The sequence below is a fragment of the Nerophis ophidion genome, linkage group LG23 (genome assembly GCF_033978795.1).
Source record: "Nerophis ophidion isolate RoL-2023_Sa linkage group LG23, RoL_Noph_v1.0, whole genome shotgun sequence".
NCBI lineage: Eukaryota > Metazoa > Chordata > Actinopteri > Syngnathiformes > Syngnathidae > Nerophis > Nerophis ophidion.
Genome location: NC_084633.1, coordinates 302,861 through 323,678, shown reverse-complemented (window position 1 = coordinate 323,678; position 20,818 = coordinate 302,861). Strand labels below are relative to the sequence as shown.

Sequence of the window (20,818 nt, the reverse complement as noted above, 5' to 3'; positions counted from 1 at the left end):
ATTTAGAAAAGTATCAAAGTATCGAAATACATTTTGGTACTTATACAGGTACCAAAACATTGGTATCGGGACGACCCGAGTGTGTGCAGTTTAGGATATGCAAATATTGATACTATGAGGCAAACACAATTTACAAACAAACTCAAAAAGAGATTTTGAGTTTGGAGGTTGATGCATATGACTTAACTTAACTGCAGACTGTAAATGTTTTTGCTAACAAAGACCAATTTTCTGCTCAGAGCTGGATCCCCAACATCATCAAGAAGCGAGTGTGCACCGCTTTTGTTGAAGACTCGTCCAGGTAAATATCTGAAAATATCAATGCAAAAACAACTTTCATCACACGTTGCAACTACAGTATCTAGTGATCATTTGTCTTTGACTAAGTATTTGTTCTTGTTAAATGATCCGGTCTGGGATTATCAAAGGTTCGGACCTTGTTTCTGAATAAGCAACCATTATTGTGATCGTCAATACTACTTGTTACTACCTACGCCAGAAGGTTATGTAATCGTTGCAGTTGGTTTGTCTGTCAGTCAGTTAGTTAGTCAATAACTCAAAAGGTTATGGGCAGATTTTCATAAAACATTCTGGAAGTGTCCAGAATGGGATAAGAAACAACTAATATTTGTAGAGATTTGGGGTCTGATCCGCATACTTGCCAACCTTGAGACCTCCGATTTTGGGAGGTGGGGGTGGGTGTGGAGGGGTGGTCAGGGGTGGGACGGAGGCGTGGTTGGGGAGGGGGCGTGGTTAAGAGGGGAGGAGTATAATTCACCAACTCTAGTATTTCATATATATTTCATATATACCTGTATGTATGTATATATATATATATATATATATATATATATATATATGTAACTATATATAAATATATATATATGTATGAAATACTTGACTTTCAGTGAATTTTAGCTATATATATTGATTTTATTATATATATAAATGAAAGAAATAGTTGAATTTCCGACGGCACCTATCAAATACACAGTAATAAAAACACAGTTGTTCTGCTAACTGTACTGTGCTTACTGGTTACAAAAAAACAACAACAACACTTACCTTTCACTATTTGAGTAACTTTTGTTCTTCCATTTGCGTATTGGCGAGCGATCTCCGAATCCGGGAACATATATCACGGATTTGTTGTAGACATCCGCATAGGAGAACGGGATGTTGCTTCCAACTATCAGCAGAGCCGTCCTTGTCTCAGCATAAGTTACACCATCGGGTCTATATTTTGCAAGGTGGCCCATAATACTGGGTTGTGAACAATGCTGCGCTGCGGACGATTTGTGCTTCGCTGACCGTTCATGGCCGAGTATATCCGTTCGGCTGCCGTGTTCAATGGAGAAGTCTGTTCTACAAAATTTACAGGCAACATACTCCTTCCCCTTCGAACTCTCCTGGATAAACTGAAATTCTTGTTTCCAATCGTTCTGGAACTTGCAAGCGTATTTCTTCATTTTGCTCGTCGATGGTGTAATATATTGGGTTGGAGTCAATAACCAGGCGATGTGATGAAGTTACGTCTCTTTACTGTGGGCTTCAGAACAGACTCCCTAATGCATGTTCCTTGACTGCACTTAAATGTAGAATATATTTACATTCTATTCTATTCTATGTACAGTAGATGGCAGTATTTTCCTGTTTAAGAGGGTCACAACATTGCTGAGTCAGGTTCTCATGGAGCTGGAGGACCCCTGGCCTCCAGCTCAGCCTGAATTTCGGGAGATTTTCGGAAGAAAATTTGTCCCGGGAGGTTTTTGGGAGAGGCGTTGAATTTTGTGAGTCTGCCGGAAAATCCGGGAGGGCTGGCATGTACGCTGATCCGGATAAATTCCATTCCATTACCTTACGTTTACGCTACAACAATAGTTTTTTGTTGGGATGTTCATAATCTTACATTATCATTGATAGGTCCAGTAGTAATGTGTGTGCTTGTTTACTTTCTGTGATTTCTTCTGGGGGATACAATATAATACATTACTTTAATTTAGTTTTCAGGTAAAAAACAACAACCTCATTTTCAAGGTGTGGTGGTAATAAAAATGCCGTGGCATCGTGCCACGCCACATTCAGTTCCCAGCAGGCGCAAGACATTGAAACTTTGTTGAGAACTTGTTGAATTCGGTCCTGACGTTGAGCAAATCAAACATAATTTTGGGACAACATGCTTTTCTACAACGTTTAATCAATGTCTGGTCCTGACGTTGATTTGACCATTGAATTTTGGTCATTTTCCAACCAATATTTTACAACACACATACGTTGAAACAACATGCTTTTTGATCACGTTTACTCAATGTCAGATTGTGACGTTGATTTGACCATTGAAATTGGTAATTTCCCAACCAGCAACATGGATCCAAAGTTCTCAATTTTCAAATACAAGCATTTTGCAACATTGTTTTAAGGTCAGTTTTAAAGGACATGTATGTATAGAATAGAATAGAAAGTACTTTATTGATCCCTGGGGGAAATTCAGCACCACAGTTCCCTCACAATAGACAATGATAATAATAAATAATGATAATAAATAATATAATATTATATATATAATGTATGATATATGAATAGTATAAATATATTCTACATATATTCTACCTTTAAGATAAATAATCAACGTTGTATCAATGTCTTGTGCCTCAGCTCTAAATATCAGTTAAGGGCCTCCTTGACTACAAATAATCGGTCTTGGCCCAGAAAAAATGTTTTTGTTTGATACATTTTTCACAAATATGCCCGATTGTAGCTGAGATAGGCACCAGCGCCCCCCACGAGCCCAAAGGGAATAAGCGGTAGAAAATGGATGGATGGATGTTGTATGTTTGCCTAAAATCCTATTCTGGGTATTACCACGACCAGCAGATAAAAGTCAAAAAAATTCAGTGATCTTGACAGATTTTAAGTAAAAAGTATTGATATCACTCAATCAAAGTGTATTTATATAGCCCTTAATCACAAGTGTCTCAAAGGGCTTCACAAGCCACAACAACATCCTTGGCTGAGATCCCACATCAGGGCAAGAAAAAACGCAACCCAATGTGTTAAGGCGAAGACGGGGGAAGGAGACGGCACAACAACGGAAGTGCAAACTCAATATTTATTGAGTGATTTATGATTACATAGGGTGTGTATGCTACTATGTGTTTGAATGTGAACTATGTGCTGGAATTAACATATGAAGATACCGTAAAGAATGTTGTCATGCGTGTTGAATGGTGGAATACAAATCCAGAGGGAGAAGGCAAAGAAGTCCGGTGTCCAGGCGTGGTCGTGTTGTAGGACAGAGCGTCCAAAGTCCAGGCAATGTGTCGGGGAATCAGGAAGGCAATCAGGGTTCCGGGGAGTATGGCAGCGGGAATGGAGGCAGGGACTGTGGGATGAAGGAGAGACGAAGGAGATCAAAAACAAGGTAGGAGGAAAACAAGCACAGGAAAGGATCACTGGTGGAGAGTCAGATACGAAAGGCTTACTGCAAGCAAAAAGCAACGTTCCGACGACGAGGAGTCAGCGGCGAGGCTCTTTATGCTGTCGTCCAAAATCAGTGCCAGGTGTCTTGATTGATGAATCTCTCCTGCTGTGTGTGGGAGCGTTGTTTGGGTGCGTGTCTGGACGCGCTCAGAGTGAAACTGTTGAGTGCTACCGCAGAAGATGGAAAAACGGAACGTGCGTGTGTCATAACACAATGGGATACAATGAGAAACCTTGGAGGAGACCGCAGATGTGGGGATGCCCCCCCAACCCCCTTCCCTCTCTGGACGACCGGTGCAATGGACGTTGAGTGGAACTAGTTAATAGTGTGAGAGTCCAGTCCATAGTGAATCTAACATATTAGTATGAGAGTTCAGTCCATAGTGGGGGGCAGCAGGGGATCACTTTGAGTGGAGACATGTCAGCAGCGCAGAGACGTCCCTAACTGATGCACAGATAAGTGGTCCACCCCAGGTCTCGACTTTGAACAGCTAGTGCATCATCTGTGGTCAACATAATAACCTCTCCACGGAGGTGAGGAGGGCAGAGCAGAAAAGAGACGGCAGATCAACTGGTCTAAAAGGGGGGCTCTATTTAAAGGCTACCGTATGCAAATTAGTTTTAAGATGGGACTTAAATACTTCTACTGAGATAGCATCTCTAACTGTTACCGGGAGGGCATTCCAGACCGGGAGGGCATTCCAGAGTACTGGAGCCCGAATAGAAAACGCTCTATAGCCCGCAGACTTTTTTGGGCTGTGGGAATCACTAATAAGCCGGAGTTCTTTGAACGCAGATTTCTTGCCGGGACATATGGTACAATACAATCAGCAAGATAGGATGGAGCTAGACCGTGTAATATTTTATACGTAAGTAGGGATGATGTTCGAAATCGGTGCTCCCGGTTGTTCGATAAGAAAAGAACCGATTCCATGGACTCGAATCCCTTTTTGAGAACCGGTTCCTGTTATCGAGGCCACTATAGCAGTGTTTTTCAACCACTGTGCCGCGGCACACTACTGTGCCGTGAGTTACAGTCAGGTGTGCCGTGGGAGATTATCTAATTTCACTGATGTGGGTTAAAAATAATTTTTTGCAAACCAGTAATTCTAGTCTGCAGATGATGTGTTGTTGTTGAGTGTTGGTGTGGTCTAGAGCTCGGCAGAGTAACCGTGTAATACGCTTCCATCTCAGTAGGTTGCAGCAGGTAGCTAATTACTTTGTAGACGTGGGAAACAGCGGGAGGCAGCGTGCAGGTAAAAAGGTGTCTATTGCTTAAACCAAAAATATTCAAAAAGCGAGTGCCCTTAAGAAAAGGCATTGAAGCTTAGGGAAGGCTATGCAGAACGAAACAAAAAAAGAACTGGCTACAAAGTAAAAAAAACTGAATGCTGGACGACAGCAAAGACTAACTGTGGAGCAAAGACTTACTGCAGCGCAAAGATGGCCTCCACAATGTACATCCGAACATGACATGACTATCAACAATGTCCCCACAAAGAAGGATATAAACAACATAAATATTCTTGATTGCCAAGACAAGGTAGATGCGGGAAATATCGGTCAAAGGAAGACATGAAACTGCTACAGGAAAATACCAAAAAAAGACAAAAAGCCAGCAAAATAGGAGCGCAAGACAACACGAAAACAGCAAAAAAGTCAAAATAGGTCAGGGTGTGATGTGACAGGTGGTGACAGTACACCTACTTTGAGACAAGATCTATAGTGATACATAATTGGTTATGCTTTAAAGTCATATCCAACAATTGCGACAACAATTTTTTACTGTCAACTGAGTTTTGTTTTTTAATGATTTCTGCTGGTGGTGTGCCTCTGTATTTTTTCAACGCAAAAAATGTGCCTCGGCTCAAAAAAGGTTGAAAAACCCTGCACTATAGTAAAGAAAAATAGTTGGTTATTTATTCGAATCCTTAGGGACGAATCCCTTCCCACGTACAGGAAATGCCCTGTGGAACCTGCAATGTTATGCCCATTTGATTGTAGACTCTTACTGACACCTTGTGGCGATATGAAAATACTACGCGTCATTAGTCTGGGCACTTCCGGGTAGAGACAATTGAGAAGTAGACAAGTTGTGTTAACTCTTACAAGCCTTGGAAAAGATAAGTCTGTAAGTAAACTGTTTAACTTGTTTATGTAACTCAATATTAAGGTGTAAACTGTTTAAATTTGATACTAAGATGTTTATTGAAAAACGATTTTTATGCACTATTTCAATGGATGTTTTGAGGACTTAAGATGGCTGCCAGTCATATATATCCACCATCGAAATAGTTTCAACACTCAGAAGTATTTGTTTGATGATAGTAATGTATATTTGTGTGAAGCTAATATTTACATATTATGTATTACATTTCAGTATGTTAATTGAATCACATAGCTTATACATGTGTTATTGTGTGTATTTCAGTTTAAAAAAAAGTGCAAGATAAAAGTAAAGATAGGAAAAGACAAAGCAAGATCAACAACAATAAAGAGCCTAAATGGATTAATCTGCTTTGGATTGTTTGTTAGCTGTCTGCCATGCTGTATAACCTCAACACGTATAGTGAGGGCAGAACAGGCATTATGCAATTATTGCCAGGCTTCGCTCTCATGTAAGGGGGAAATAATTGTTGATTGATGACAGTGGTGTTCTTAGTGTCATAGTGTGTGTAGTTGGTATGTTCCAATAGCAGCAGAAGCTCACTTTTAGGAGAGCGGTATTATTTTCAGTTTTGTGCCCAAAGGACTGGTTTTATTTAACACTATATTATTATTTTTACACCTAAAGTGATCACAGACACAGGTTGTTTTTGTGTTACTGTATATATATTTTTTTCTGAAAAATCCCACTTAATATACTTTGGGTAACAACAGTCATATATTTTTTTAGATGGGTAACAGTCAATATTTATTTAACTTTTTTCTTATAAAATAAAAGTGAGCTTTTGTTAAAACAAATATTGTGTTTTTCTTCATATACAACAACCTATCTGGATTCGATAAGAGAATCGATAAGGAATCGGTTCGATGAGAGTATTTGATAATGGGCTCAAACTTGATAATTTCTTATCAAACATCATCCCTATACGTAAGTAGTAAAACCTTTAAAGTCACATCTTAAGTGCACAGGAAGCCAGTGCAGGTGAGCCAGTATAGGCGCAATATGATCAAACTTTCTTGTTCTTGTCAAAAGTCTAGCAGCCGCATTTCGTACCAACTGTAATCTTTTAATGCTAGACATAGGGAGGCCCAAAAATAACACGTTACAGTAATCAAGACGAGACGTAACAAACATCAGTATCGTTAGTGGTGGCCCTGTATTTACTTTACAAAGTTTGCCTCATCGCCCACCCAGAGAAAAACTCAAAGATGTATGAAACATACTTTTTAGTTGATGAACGATCCTATCTTATAGGGTTTACACTTCATTAGCGTTTTTACCTAATAATGAAGAGACAAGGTTGGCAATGGAACAGAGACATTCAAAATCGTGGGATGACAATCCTTGTGTGTGTGTTTTGTCAGTGATGGAGAGCTGTGTCTTTGTGGTGGCGTGCGGAACTTGCATAACACTTTCCCTGAGGAGAAAGAAGAGACCGAGGAGTCCCCGGATGCTGTCCACCTGTGGGACAGTAGCAAGCACACCACAGAGTGTCCCACCGATGCCTTCGGAGAGCTCGAGTTTGCTGGCGCCAGTTGCAGGCACAGTTATGTGAGTCCTTAGCACACTCTCACACAAGCATGCGGCTCTGCAGTCACATTTCAAGGAGCAAGAAGCAGGACTTTAAACCACGCCCACATGGCAAGCCCAACCTTGACACAGCAACTCGATCGGCTATTGTTTGCCAGCAAGCTGGTTCTCAAAGCATGTTTGCAATGGCTGTTGCATGTGTCTACACACTTATGGCTAGAGTATCTACAGTATGAACACTTTCAAGGAAAGTTACTAAGTCAGCATTCTATTTTTTGTAGTTTTACATTTGGGGATTAACATTTTATTCCGAAATGTACAGTTGTGGTCAACAGTTTATATGCACTTGTAAAGAACATATTTTCATGATTGTCTTGAGTTTCCAATAATTTCTACAGTAATGTGACAGAGTGATTGGAGCACATACATGTTGGTCACTAAAAACATTCATGAAGTTTGGTTCTTTAATGAATTTATTATGGGTCTACTGAAAATGTGACCAAATCTGCTGTTTCAAAAGTATACATACAGCAATGTTAATATTGAGTTACATGTCCCCCTCCCACTGCAATAAGGCGCTTTTGGTAGCCACTCACAAGTTTATGGTTGAATTTTTAACCAATCCTCTTCACAAAATGCAGTTCAGCTGAATGTGTTGGTTTTCTGAGATTGACTTGTTTCTTCGTGTCCACACGTTTAAATCAGGATTTTGGGAAGGCCATTCTATTGTTCCTGGGAATAAAGGCCTCACTTTTTGTCCTCCAAACATATTGCTGTGTATTGTGGCCAAATGGCTCAATTTTTGTTTCAACTAACATCTCATGGACAAAGATAAGACCTTCTGGAGGAAAGTTCTGTGGTCAGATGAAACTATAATTGAGCTGTTTGGCCATAATACCCAGCAACATATTTGGAGGATAAAAGGTGAGGCCTTTAATCCCAGGAACACCAGTCCTACCGTCAAGCATGGTGGTAGTAGTATTATGCTCCGGGCTTGTTTTGCTGCCAATGGAACTGTGCTTTACAGAGAGAAAATGGGACAATGAAAAAGGAGGATTACCTCCAAATTCTTCAGGACAACCTAAAATCATTAGCCTGGAAGTTGGGTCTTGGATGCAGTTGGATGTTTCAACAGGACAATGACCCCAAACACACGTCAAAAGTGGTAAAGGAATGGCTAAATCAGGCTAGAATTAAGGTTTTGGAATGGCCTTCCCAAAGTCCTGACTTAAATGTGTGGAGAATGCTGAAGAAACAAGTCCAGGTCAGAAAACCAACAAATGTAGCTGAACTGCACCAATTTTGTCAAGAGGAGTGGTCAAAAATTCAACCAGAAGCTTGCCAGAAGCTTGTGGATGGCTACCGAAAGCGACTTATTGCAGTGAAACTTGCCAAGGGACATGTAACCAAATATTAACATTGCTGTATGTATACTTTTGACCCAGCAGATTTGGTCACAGTTTCAGTAGACCCATAATAAATGAATAAAAGAACCAGAATTCATGAATGTTTTTTTGTGACCAACAAGTATGTGCTCCAATCACTCTATCACAAAAACATAAGAGTTGTAGAAATGATTGGAAACTCAAAACAGCCAGGACATTATGTTCTTTACAAGTGTATGTAAACTTTTGACCACGACTGTATCTATTCACACCTGAGGACAATACATTAGCCTCCGGTGCAAACTTTAACTTCTGGTTATTGTAGAACACTGACTAAGCTGTAGTGGTACGCAGGTTCCATTTGGGGTATCCCACACTTTTGTGTGCAATTAATTTTATTTTATTCATTATTTAAGTACAGTGTTTTTATTTCTTGTATTCAAACACAGTGTTACTGTTCAAACTGTGTGTAATGTTACAATGGCCAAAAATATAAAATAAACTTGTCAAATAAAACTTCTGCCACGTTTTTAATGAATACTTAGGCATACTACGCTTCTGTATTTTAATGTTGGTCATTATGGTGGTATTTGGAGAGCCAAGTCTTTTCTGAAGTGGTACGTAGTGAAAACATTTTGAGAACCACCGTTGCAGAAGGCTGAAATTGTGCAAGTGTAATAAGGGTGTAACCGTACGGCATTATCACATTTCAGTACTTACCTTGGTTTTAAGGTCATGGTTGGAGTCATTTTGGGTAGACAAAGGGAACAAAATAAAAAACTGCTTTTCTTTTGTGTAAACGGCTTCAAGGCCTTTTACTTCTGCCACAAAGTTATGCAATAGTTGCTGTTGGTTTCACAGTTAGTTAAATAGTTAGAAACATAACTCAACATTTTTTTTGCGGATTTTCATGAGACTTTCAGGAAATGTCCGAAATGGGTTAAGAAACAACTGATTACATTTGCGTTACCTTACGTTAACATTTCTGTGTGTTTGTGTTAGAGTTGTTCGATATGGTCTAGGTCTAAGTCTATACCGGTACTAAAATTAACGTGGTACTAATAAATGAAAAACTTCTGAAAAATACCGGTACTTTTTTTTTCCCCCTCCGGATATGACGGTGCTGGTAAAACGAGCAGAGGCGCATGCTAGGCAATGCACACGCACGGAGTACTTTCAAGCAGACACAGTGTGGAAACAGAAAAGGGAAAATGGACGCATTTTGGCTTAAAAACTTACAAAAAAGATAAAGCTGTAAACACTGAAGCGCCGCTCTACAAGAAGTACTTTAAAACATAGCTAGCTAGCGGATAACGTCCGTCCGCAGTCAGCAGTGTTTTAGCTATTTCTAAATCACTAATCCTTGCCTCCATGGCGACAAATAAAGTGTGCTTCTTACAAGTATCATCCCTGCAGGACGGGGAATAGCTAAACATGCTTGACTACACACCGTAGGAAGATACAAGAGCTAACAGCTAATAGCAAGCTAGCGCTCTTCAATGTAAACAAATGCCATGGGTGGATCTACACAGACATCGACTGTAAGGATACCAAGTACAAGAGCCGTATACAGTCGATACTACAAGGATAGTTTGTATTATCACAACATTTTTTTCATTTTTTATTGTTTATAAGGTCAGACAATATGTCCCTGGACACATGAGAACTTTAATTATGACCAATGTATGATCCTGTAACTACTTATTATTAGATTTATACCAGAATTTGTAGTATCACCCAAAACTTATCCAATTAATAGAAGAATAAGTCCATCCATCTATTTATTACCGCTTGTCTCGTTCGGGGTCGCGGGGGGTGCTAGAGCTTCTCTCAGCTGCATTTGAGCGGAAGGCGGGGTACACCCTGGACAAGTCGCCACCTCATGGCAGGGCCAACACAGATAGACAGACAATAATCACACTCACATTCACACACTAGGGACAATTTAGTGTTTCCAGTCAACCTATGCCCAGGTGTAAGTTTTTGGTGATAATTACATTTTAACCGAAGTGTAGATATGACATGTTAAAACAGAAAGTAAGCAGATATTAACAGTAAATTAACAAGTAAATAAATGATAAATGGGTTGTACTTGTATAGCGCTTTTCTACCTTCAAGGTACTCAAAGCGCTTTGACACTATTTCCACATTTACCCATTCACACATACATTCACACACTGATGGAGGGAGTTGCCATGCAAGGCGCTAACCAGCACCCATCAGGAGCAAGGGTGAAGTGTCTTGCTCAGGACACAACGGACGTGACGAGGTTGGTACTAGGTGGGAATTGAACCAGGAACCCTCGGGTTGCGCACAGCCACTCTTCCACTGCGCCACGCCATCCCTTGTAGATTAATAATAGAATGGAAAATGACACAATATGTTACTGCATACGTCAACCAGATACTGTAAATTAGGAGCCTTTGTTTGCTTACTTACTACTAAAAGAGAGGTTGTCTAGTACAGTGGTCCCCAACCACCGGGCCGCAGAAGAATTTTTTATTAAAAAAAAAAAAAAAAAAGGAATTTTTTTATTTTTGTTTTATTATATTAACATAAAAAACACAATATACACTTACAATTAGTGCACCAACCACAAAAACCTCCCTTTTTCATGACAAAAACGTCCCTTTTTCATGACAAAGAAGGAAAAAAAAAAAAAAAAAGGACACCCCCCTCCCCCCGGGCCGCGGGACAAATTATTAAGCGTTGACCGGTCCGCGGATACAAAAAGGTTGGGGACCACTGGTCTAGTATGTTCACTATTTCATTTCATGTCAACATTGTTCTTTGATTGCAATAACAAACTTATGTTGAATGTATCGTAAGATTTGTTGTTTTTTTGTGGCCCCCTTTATTTTGAAAACTATTGAAACACATTTTGGTACCGGTACCAAAATATTGGTATCGGGATAACCCTACTGTATGTATGCCAGATGGCCTCACACACTTTTTTTCATTCCGCTGTCGATGGCTCAAAAGGTTATGGGGAGAGTTTCGAACGATTACATTTTGGGGCTGATCCGCATCACCGTCTGGATTCTGGACATTTTTACTATTGCTTTTCTCGTTTAAAACTAACTTAATTATAAAGCAGCTATAACAATTCTCGAATACATTTTCTTTTACAAATAATAATACTATGAATAACAAATCCCACAATCCTTTGTGATACATGAGCATATTAGGTATATGACCCAATTTTCAGATTCACACAGGCATGTGCCATGGTTTTTGCTACCTTGAAAATGACTTTGATTGTGAATTGGCATCTGAAAAGGTGTTTCTCAGAAGTTTTGAAAGTATAAAGAACATCCGGATTATTACAAAAATATTGTGTGCATATAAAGGTAGCGTACAGTGTGTATAAAATTATACATGAGGACTGTGGTCCAGAGATAAGGGACTGATCTACTAAAGCAGTGGTTCTCAAATCTGTTTCACCAAGTACCACCCCTGAAAACACTTCTCTCTCCAAGTACCACCATAATGACCAACATTAAAAAACAGTAGTGTAGTAGACCGTTTTATTTAACAAGTATATTCAATATTTTTTGCCACTGTAACATTACACACAGTTTGACCAGTAACACTATGTTTAAAGATAGGAAAATAAAACACTGTACTTTAATCATAGGCTTTTTTTGGTGTACGTCTAGCGAGAGCCTGCGTACTACTTGTGGTACGTGGACCACAGTTTGAGAATAACAGTAGGTTTGCGTGTTCTAAATAAAGTGCAAACTTGATAGCGCGCGCAAAGCTGATCTCTGAAGCTTGTGGGCTGAGGATTGCGTCTCTTAATTGAGAAAAATAGCAAGCAGAATCCTTTCATCGTGTCTATATTTATTTATATGCAGAATATATGCCTATTATTAGAATATCCACAATACCCGGATGAGAAGATGCAAATATAATCATTTAGTCTGTTTTTGAGTCTATATAGAGCAGGGTTGAGAGGTATGCGCAAACTGGCACAGTTACGCACAAAGGGCTGTGAGAATGAGGCGATGTCTTATTTGTATTTGACTTTAGTGAATGGATTTATATTAATGTTTGGTGCAGCCGGACTGGAGCAGGTGGGGATAGAAAGAGAAAAAAAGGAATAGATGGGGACATACCGGGGACAAGAGGAAGTAAGACAACAATCACAACAACAACAAAAACAGAATAGCATTGGCAAATACAATATGTACAAATAGGATTTTTGTAAAGACACAGTTGGTGAAGTAAATATTAATAACACAGAAATGACAATGAGCATTACTGCACTACAATTGGAGCAATAAAAATACCAATAGAAATAGCATTATTGTTAATGAATAATACCAATAAGTAGTGGGAATAAACAAAAGGCACACTCAAATGGAGTGAAGAATAAGCTACACAACTGTACCAGGATGATGCCACAAGAGGTAAGTGTTGGCTGAGGTGATCCTAATGGAGCCAAGCGAGTGGAAACGTCCTTGCAGCAGAGTAAATCATAGTCAATAACTGGCACTGGCTGTGGTGGTGAGCAGGGCTTAAAAAGGCCAAATTGCTAAACACCCGAAGGGGTAAGAGAGAGGCTCCGCCCACGACTGGAGGAAAACACAACACAAGCAAACCCTTAGCAAATCAGGCAACTCTGACTTTCTTGAGTTTTGTAGAATAGATTGTAAAGCTGCGAATCTTGGGACCACATGATTCGATTAGATTTTTGGGGGGTAACGATTTATTTAGGAATCAATTCTCGATTCAAAACGCTACTCGTTTCAAAATCAATACTTTTTTTGAATAATATTGGGTGCAAGTTCAATGATTAACTACATTTCTTCATAAAATAGATAAACGGCTCTGATTTAAATTTTATATTGATTAAAAGAAAAATGGTTTTGCTTAAAAAAATTCTACCCAAACATTTAATAAAGCCAAATACAAATAAGGCAACCAGAGAAGTATCCAACACTTGTCTTTTCTAAGATATAAAGATAGGATTTTCCTGAGTGGCTGGACAGGACAGATTAAAAAAAAAATTTGGGGAATCAATTAAGAATATTCATAAATAAAAATCGAAATTCATCCAGAATTTTTTTTGGACACCCCTAATAGATTGCCCTTTCTTTATTGCCTAGAACAAATGTCAGAGAATATAGTTGTGTGCTGCATGTTCCGCAACATGGCAAAACAGCACAGGTCGGAGCACGATGTCATAGATATTAGATAGATTAGATTAGATAGTACTTTATTCATTCCGTCAGGAGAGTTCCTTCAGGAAAATTACAATTTTCAGCACAATCCCATTCAAGATCAGACAAACATTAAAGGGAGACAGAACAGGATCGCTGACGGGTCTGCCGGCTTCCAGCGCCCCTTACAAAAAAAGATGAGATACAGGTAAACAAGGGGGGGAGAAAAAAATTGAAGATTAAAATAAAATTAAAAAAATCAGTCTTAGCCTGGGCCCTGGAGAGGGGGTGCAGACTGAGGCCAAGGGGAAAAAACAACAACTCATAGCCATAGTACACATCAGGGAAACATCAAACATCAAAGAACACATATGACATTAAAGACATTAAAGCAGCAGATACAACCAGACACTTCTACATACAGCTATGAATAAAAAGTAAAAGAAACATATCTACTGTGGTGGCCTCTGCGGTGTTCCACGCCATCGTCCGCTGGGGTGGAAGGAGGATGGCCAGAGACAGGAGCAGACCCAACAAAGCAACCAAGACAGCCGACTCCACTCTCGGCCAGTGTCCAGTCCGCATGGACGTCCAAGGAGACTGAGGTGTCCGACACCTGCTCACCCAGCCAAGACACCGCGAAGCCTCTCCGTCCCAGCGCTCAGTGCCAGCTCCGCAGCCCTGTCCCCTCATCCGCATCTCCTCCAGTCCCTCCAAACCGACTCCGGTGTAGCAGAGACCCAGCAGCTGGTCTCCATGGCCAAAAGGCTCCCGGGAGGCAGATCCAGAAGTCCACAAAAAAAGCACCACAGAGGTCACGAAAGTGACACCCCTTGTCACACAGTCCCAAAGGGTCCCGGACCAAAAGGCAAAAAAATATAATAACACATGAAAACAAGAGGGAAACACAAAAGGATGATGCAAGAGCACAGAGCTCCTGCCTACAGCAGCCACTACAGCAGGAAATGATTGTCTCCATGGGCACAGCCACTTTGCACTTGTTATAAAGTGCTTTCTACTTCTACTGGGTAGAATAGGGACTCTATTAATTACATAGGATACTGCTGCAACCTAGCTACAGGCGCGTGTATCGTATTAGTAGATCACTGGCAAGAGGGCCACTAATAGTACGTGCAATTTCCTAATTTTCACACGCTAATTAGTAGGTCAGGTCCTAGGTCTGCGTTCACACTTTTTTTTAATACTAAAAGGCTGACATTTTAATTTAAAAGGTAAAATCCTGGCTTTTAAAACAAATGTAAGGTCTTTACAGTGGAATTGGTTATCAAAAAAAAAGAAAAATTATCGATTGAGTACTGTAACACTGCACTGTTGTTTACCACTTCCACGTTTGTTTTCGAAGATACCCAAATGATCGTTTTGGTCTTTTTGTAGTTTCTGCGGTTATCATGTGACACACCACCTCAAAAAATCTACACCCTGCTGACCACACACTGGCGATTGCCCTCACCCAATTTGGTGGTGTCAGTGGTGGGAGGCGAAGGACGTGAGACGATCAAAACATGGGTGAGAGATGTCCTGAGGAATGGGCTGGTTCGAGTTGCACAGAGTACAGGTAAGAGTCCCGTGCAACATACATGGCCAACCGCTTTTGTCAACATCAAATTTGAGACTCAAGATTCTCCCTTGTACAAAAAAATAGGTACATTTATGTTGACATGTGTGGTTAACTTTATTATAAACACTTAGCAGTCTGATACAACAACAACAAATACTGCCTAGTTACACAGCATTCAGGCAACTGCACCCTTTTAATCGGAATAAAAGCCTAACCGGGATAAAAATGCTTCGTGTAAACATGCCCTTTGGAATATTGTGACCCGATCACACATGTTCGGATCAAAATTTCTTTCCATGAGACCGGTTCTTCATGCCGAAAGTCATTCGGATTGGAGCACATTAAAACATATTTTCCGTAATTCGGGTTAGATTGATCCTTACTGCGCACGTCTTTAATGTCAGACTAAATTTAATCGTCTCGGAATAAAGCGATCGTCTTGCTGCTGTCTCTCCCACCCAGTCACCGTGTACAGACATAGCATTATATACTGATGAGTTTGTTGCTTTAAAACGAGACTAGCAAAAACAAAAGTATGGTCTGGTGTGTCATGTGTCGATGTACCAATAAAATAATTTGTTAACTGCTAGCCAAAAACACATACACAGAATGTTGTAACATGAAGACCCGTACATAATCACAACATATAAAGCACAAAACATCAATCCATCCATTTTCTACCACTTTGGGGGTCACGGGGGGCGCGGGTGCCCATCTCAGCTACAATCGAGCGGAAGGGGGTGTACACTCTGGACAAATCGCCACCTCATCGCAGGGCCAAAGCACAGAACAGTTCCATTTTAAAAAGAGAGGTAAAACAAAAGAAGTGAACAGAAGGAAAAAATATATACAAATAAATACTGTAACAACGTCGGGTTAGCAGAATCAATCAATCAGTCAATGTTTATTTCTATAGCCCTAAATCACAAATGTCTCAAAGGACTGTACAAACCACTACGACTACGACATCCTCGGAAGGGCAAGGAAAACTCACACCCAGTGGGCAAGGAAATGCACAAAGCCTTGTCCGTTTACAGTGGAAGTCTACTGCTTATTTAGCACCTGCAGTGAGCAAACTCGTCCAAAAGATGACGCCATTGCACAAATGATAAAACTCCTTTCCGAAGTCAAAGTAAAGTGTTCCGATTTAAGGTGTGATGCAGGCAAATGCATGTCATTTTCAGATAATTCTTTTCAGGGTCCATGTACACGGTAACGTTCTAATCCGAATGGGGATCCGATTGAATAAATGTTGTCCATGTTCAGGTGCCTTACTGTTTCAGTGCAAAATAAACTTCAAAGTAAAAGCATGGAGTGGCAAAGTATTTAGGCAGGGGTTAGTTAGATTTGGGAGCCGAGGTAAAGCCCGGGTGGATGTGGCAGGCAAGGAGAACAAAGGCAGGTAAATGGAAAAGTACGTTGGGTAATGAAGTAGGTGTGGCTCGTGGTTTGACAGCTTTTAGTAGCGTTTGAAACTTCTCACAGTGTTAAAAAAGCTCACACCTATTAATGAGAATTACCTAGGATTGATAAAATGAGTAAACAGGTGTGTAATGATACGCTTTAATGATGGTTTTGTTTGTGGTAAGGTTCATGGTTTGGTGTGCACTTCTCATGTGGTCACATGTAGTCCAAGAAATGCTCAGGAAGTTGGTGTGTTTTGATCAGACACATGAAAAATTAAGAGGAACATTGGTCCAAGCCTTTCCCTATTGATGGTCACACACTAAAAAAGAATGTGAGGCCACTTTATTAATTTTGTATATTAAAAGATGCTAAAAAGCGTTACAAACTATGTCAATATATGCTAAGCTTTTTGAACAAAACATCTCAGATTTGTGTTGTAAATGACAAAGCAAAATTTTGTAACCTATAACAATAAACCCCATTAATAATGAATTGATTATATTTCTACAAAATGCCGGGGGTTGAAAATGGCAAGCCACGTTTTTCTTGTGGGAATTTTTGTTTTTGTTTGTATTACAAGTTGTTACTCATTAGACTACTTTAATTACCACTGTATTGAACGTGGCTACTAGTTAATGCATTTAGTTTAATCTTTAATCATAATCCTCACCCAAGTTTGGAAAAAAGGGTGCCGCACACTAGCGTTTTATCGTGTCTTTCTTGCCATCTCAAGTTAGATGTCAAAGTTGACCAACTTCTTGGTTTATGGCCACATCCTTGTACTATCCAGGTGAGAGGCATGCTTTCTTAATTAAAAAAAAAAACAGAAATACTTTTTTAATCCCCGCATTTTTTTAATCGTTTTTTAAGATGCATAATTGACAGGAACAGACAAACACATCACATGCTTTTCATTTTTTACACCCACCCCCAACAAGTAACAACAACTAAACAATCATACTAATAATATTGATACTTTTTTAAATAAATAAATTAGGAAAAACGAATAAAAAACAAAAAAGCATACATCGATGGATATCAACATAAATCCACAGACCTCTGCATTCCTTAATAGCCCCAGAAAGATACAACATAAAAAACATACAAAAGGCTCATAAACAACCCACATTTCAATTGTGTTTCAATCAAGGTTAATTTGGAGGGCAGTGTTTTCCTACATAAGCACCCTACAGTTCTTGAAAGTTTGCAGAACAACCATTCAATGTTGGCCTAATCTTCTCTAGTTTGAGAAAGTACAGAATATCTTTAATCCAGCGGGTCTGGCAAGGAGGTGCTGTTGCCTTCGAATTTCACACATTGATTCTTCTAGGTAACAGAGTAATGAATGATGCAAGTCCACTGAGAGGATTTGGTTCAATCCTTTTGCGAAAGACCAAAGACAAAGTGTTAAACATTTTCATCCAATAGCTGTTTAGGGACGAACAGAACCAAAACATATGTATTAAATTAAAGTCGGAGGGGTGTGGCCACGGGTGTTTTGACGCCAGAGTCTTTGAGAGAAGTCACGCAGCAGGAGGACGCTGGCTCCGCTGATCTCCGGTAAGAGGCGACTTATTTCCACAATTTTCTCAACGAAAACTGCCGGTTGACATGTAGTCGTGATCCATGTTCGCTTGACCGCTCTATCCATAGTAAAGCTTCACCTCCGGGAATTTTAAAGAAGGAAACACCGTGTGTTTGTGTGGCTAAAGGCTAAAAGCTTCCCACCTACATTTTTCTACTTTGACTTCTCCATTATTAATTGAACAAATTGCAAAAGATTCAGCAACACAGATGTCCAAAATATTGTGTAATTGCGCGATGAAAAGAGACGACTTTTAGCCGTAAGTGGTGCTTAGCTAATATGTCCCCTCCAACCAATAACGTCACAAACACGCGTCATCATTGCGTCATCATTCTGCGACGTTTTCAACAGGAAACTCCGCGGGAAATTTGAAATTTTTATTTAGTAAACTAAACCGTCCGTATTGACATGTGTTCCTTTGTTAAGATTTCATCATTGATATATAAACTATCAGACTGTGTGGTCGGTAGTAGTGGGTTTCAGTAGGCCTTTAAGATCTCTGTCCAGTTATCAGGATTAGGTCACCCCTAATCCTCCTTCAAAAGTGACTTTTTGAATTTAGAGACTCTGGGCGTAAAAAACAAATGTGGTTATAAATACATATAGTTTACCATGAATTGATTAACGTGGACCCCGACTTAAACAAGTTGAAAAACTTATTCGGGTGTTACCATTTAGTGGTCAATTGTACGGAATATGTACTGAACTGTGCAATCTACTAATAAAAGTATCAATCAAAAAACCTTTTTAAAGTTGGAAGCAGTGTCAGAAACGCATCTAAAACTGTGTCAGTCGGTAACTCTGGGAACCAAGGGAAAGTATTACAAACAAAACTGTGGATCTGCAGAAATCTAAAAAAGTGTTGATTAGGGAGTGAAAATTTAGCACTAAGTTCTACAAAAGTCAATGTATACATCTTTAATGTTGTTGATCCCCAGACTTGACCACCTTAAAAAGGCACTATCGACAAGAGAGGGAGGGAAAGCATGATTAGCAGTGATGGGTACAAGACTAGAAATAGTCTGGAAACCAAAATAGCGCTTGAACTGAACCCAAGTTTTTATGATTGGATTTTTTGTAACAGCGAATGTTGAGTAAATGTTACATTGAACCAGAGCCCCAAGAGATAACGGTTTGATTTAGTTTGCCTCCGTAACCAACCAGGAGGCATGATTTATAATTGGAAATATGAATTAACATTCACCAACTCAATATGTCAATATAGTAGCCTAAGCTTGTTAGCTCTCTGTGATCACGGCACCGCTAAAAAGATTGTCTGCACTGGCATTTATATTAACAATATCGCTAATACTTGGGTAGTATTCAGGTCAGAAGATGTAAATGGAGTATTGTTGGCAGTTTTTTTATGGGCTGAATAGTGGACTTCCATTATCTCCATTGTTAGCCACCTCGTCCTTGCCACATTTTACGACTTAGAATACATTAAAAAAAAAGTAAACCACATGTGTTCTTGTCTTACATAGGGAAAAAAGTGAAGTTCCTCTTTGAGGAGTTAGAAACTTGAAATTGCAACATATTATATTTTGGTATTTACTGTATATCCTTAATGTTTTGAAAAACCCATCAAAATCACACCCCCTCTCTCACCCAGGGGCCTGGATCTTTACGGGCGGTCTACGAGAAGGCGTGGCTCGCTGTGTCGGCGAGGCGGTGAGGGATCACAGCGCTGCAGCTTCGAAGCTCTCCAAGAAGAAAGTCATAGCCGTGGGAATCGCACCCTGGGGCATTGTTTTCGACAGACAACAGCTCGTTAATGCAGAGGTACTCATTAAGCCCTGTACATTCCATGAACGGGCTTCACGGTGGCAGAGGGGTTAGTGCATCTGCCTCACAATACGAAGGTCCTGCAGTCCTGGGTTCAATCCCAGGCTCGGGATCTATCTGTGTGGCGTGTGCATGTTCTCCCCGTTAATGCGTGGGTTCCCTCCGGGTACTCCGGCTTCCTCCCACTTCCAAAGAGATGCACCTGGGGATAGGTTGATTGGCAACACTAAATTGGCCCTAGTGTGTGAATGTGAGTGTGAATGTTGTCTGTCTATCTGTGTTGGCCCTGCGATGAGGTGACGACTTGTCCAGGGTGTACGACGCCTTCCGCCCGATTGTAGCTGAGTAAGCGCCAGCGCCCCCCGCGATCCCAAAAAAGGAAATAAGCGGTAGAAAATGGATGGATGGAGGGCATTCCATGGTCTTGTTCTCCTCACAACTGAGGGTGGGTGGATCGATCCAAACAGGATAACTACCAAGGGATTTTTTTTGTTTTTCAGTTGTCTTAGTTTTTTTGTTTGTTCACATTTTTACAATATTATAGGCCTGCTGAAATGCAAGCAGCCCATATTATTATTGCTCATACTTCAACTTTTATTATGGGCCTACTGCAATGCAATCGCCCATTCACATGTGGTGAATGGATGTTTGCAATGCAAGCTGTCCATGTTATTATTGCTCATACGTCAACTTTTAAAAACTTTAGGCCCGCTGCATTGGCAGCGCACATTCACA

The 20,818-nt window shown here is 40.0% G+C and overlaps 1 protein-coding gene across 1 annotated transcript in view; it reads left to right on the top strand.

Annotated features, from left to right (window-relative positions):
- LOC133541584 (transient receptor potential cation channel subfamily M member 5-like) overlaps positions 1-20,818 on the top strand; it is a 109,053-nt gene that overhangs the window by 20,860 nt on the left and 67,375 nt on the right. Inside the window, exons 2-5 of the mRNA XM_061885072.1 lie at positions 240-301; positions 7,012-7,198; positions 15,123-15,303; positions 19,911-20,080. Coding sequence (XP_061741056.1) covers positions 240-301; positions 7,012-7,198; positions 15,123-15,303; positions 19,911-20,080 — 600 coding nt within the window. The remainder of the gene's footprint in view (positions 1-239; positions 302-7,011; positions 7,199-15,122; positions 15,304-19,910; positions 20,081-20,818) is intronic.